General features: G+C 71.3%; 1 protein-coding gene across 1 annotated transcript in view; it reads left to right on the top strand.

Moving 5' to 3' along the window:
• The window catches only part of MDC1 (mediator of DNA damage checkpoint 1), a 12735-nt gene extending 12549 nt beyond the window's left edge, over nucleotides 1–186 (top strand). Inside the window, exon 10 of the mRNA XM_014958241.1 lies at nucleotides 148–186. Coding sequence (XP_014813727.1) covers nucleotides 148–186 — 39 coding nt within the window. The remainder of the gene's footprint in view (nucleotides 1–147) is intronic.
• Nucleotides 187–1815: the final 1629 nt, after the last annotated feature.

Genomic DNA, 1815 nt, shown 5'->3' with positions numbered 1-1815 from the left:
GGGGGTCTTGGGGACAAAGACTCGGGAGGGGCTGTGGGGGGGAGGGGACAGGGACACGGAGGGGACACGGGGGGAAGAGCCCCCTCTGCGTGGCCTTGGTGGCCCTGGGGGACCCTCTTGGAGCCACTGCGGTGGCCTTGGGGACAGGGGACTTCCCCTGGGGGGCCACCAGGACCCCTCCCTTGACCACGGTGGCTTTGGGGACACCTCTGGGGACATGGTGGGGGTGACAGGGAGAGGACACGTGGGAGGTGACATGGGGACACGGGAGGGGGCGTTGGGGACAAAGGAGATGGGACGGGGGCGTTGGGGACAAAGTGACACAGAAGCAGGAACTGCCAAGGGTGACGTGTTGATGCCACTTGGTCCCCAAAGAAGCCACCGGTCCCCGGTGAAGCCACCGTCCCCTACCGTGGTCCCCGTGGCAGCAGCCTCGGGAGGGCGGCGGTGGCATCTCGACAGCGTTGGGCCACCGTGACGGCCGCGGTGGCATCGGGGACACCCAGGGTGACCAGCAGTCCCCGGGCCACCCGCAGCGTCCCCAGGAGGTGGCCCTTGGCCAGGCGGGCGCTGGCGTCCCACAGGGCCTCGGCCACCCCCACCGCCGCCAGCAGGTCCTTGGGGCCACCAGGACCCCCCTGGGGGCCACCGTGTCCAGCAGCCGTGGCACCCACGGTGGCCTCGATGTCCTCCAGGCAGCGGCGCAGGTGACAGTAGAAGTAGGTGGCCCCGTGACACGCGGCCACCAAGCGTCCCAGGGGCTCGTGGGCCACCGTTGCCCGCCGTCCCTGTTCCCCGGCCACCGACGCCTTCACCATTGCCACCGCCGTCTTCTCGGTGGCCTCGGTGGCCGCCTGCAGCCCCGCGCTGGCCTCGGCCACCCGTGTCCCGTGGGCTGTCATCACCTCAGCCATCGTGGCCACCTCAGCCATCTCAGCCACCTCAGCCATCGTGGCCACCACCAAGGTCACCGGCAGTGCCCGGGTGGCCTCCAGCAGCTCCTGGTGCGCCCTTTTCTGCTGGGCTACCGCCGCATCCAGGTGGCCCCTGGTGACCCCAGTGGTGGCCCCTGTGGTGGCCACAGTCCCGCAGGCATCCCTCAGGCGCACGGCGTCCCCCGTCAGCGTGGCCCAGGTGGCCTCCACTGAGGCCACCGCCTCCCGCCACGCGCGGGTGATGGTGGCCACAGTGGCCCAGGGGTCCCCTGCGGTGGCCCTGGGGACGGTGGCAACCCCTGGTGGGACCGCAGCAGGCTCAGGGGTGGCCCCGGCGGTGGCCCCGGCGGTGGCCAGGGCCCGACGGAGGCGGGTGGCCTCTCCGTGACCGTGGCCCATGGCCCGGCTGATGCTGGCGACGAGGGCCACCAGCCCGGCCCGCAGCGAGCCCGGTGGCACGGCCAGGGGGACGTCCCCTGAGGTGGCCCCCAGCTCCCCCAGGGTGGCCACCACAGTCACCAGCGGCTCCAGCAGCTCCGGGGACACCTGGGGACAGGGACAGCAAGGTCACCCGTGTCCCTTGTCCTCTCCTGGGTGTCCCCCGTGTCCCTTGTCCCCTCCGGGATCCCCTGATGTTCCCTGTCCCCTCTGCTGTCCCCATGGGGTCCCCCCACGTCCCTTGTCCCCTCCCTGGAGTTCTCGAAGGCCTTTGTCCCCTCTGGGGTCCCCTGATGTTCCCTTCAGGGTCTCCTGATGCCACCCTCAGGTCCCCCATGTCCCTTGTCCCCTCCTAAGGGGTCCCCTGATGTCCTCTGTCCCCTCCATTGTCCCCCCTGTCCCCCCTGGGGTCCCCCCCCCACTCCCTGTGACCCCCGTCCCC

The sequence above is a fragment of the Calidris pugnax genome, unplaced genomic scaffold (assembly GCF_001431845.1).
Source record: "Calidris pugnax isolate Ruff unplaced genomic scaffold, ASM143184v1 scaffold405, whole genome shotgun sequence".
Taxonomy (NCBI): domain Eukaryota; kingdom Metazoa; phylum Chordata; class Aves; order Charadriiformes; family Scolopacidae; genus Calidris; species Calidris pugnax.
This window is presented reverse-complemented; position numbering and strand designations above follow the sequence as displayed.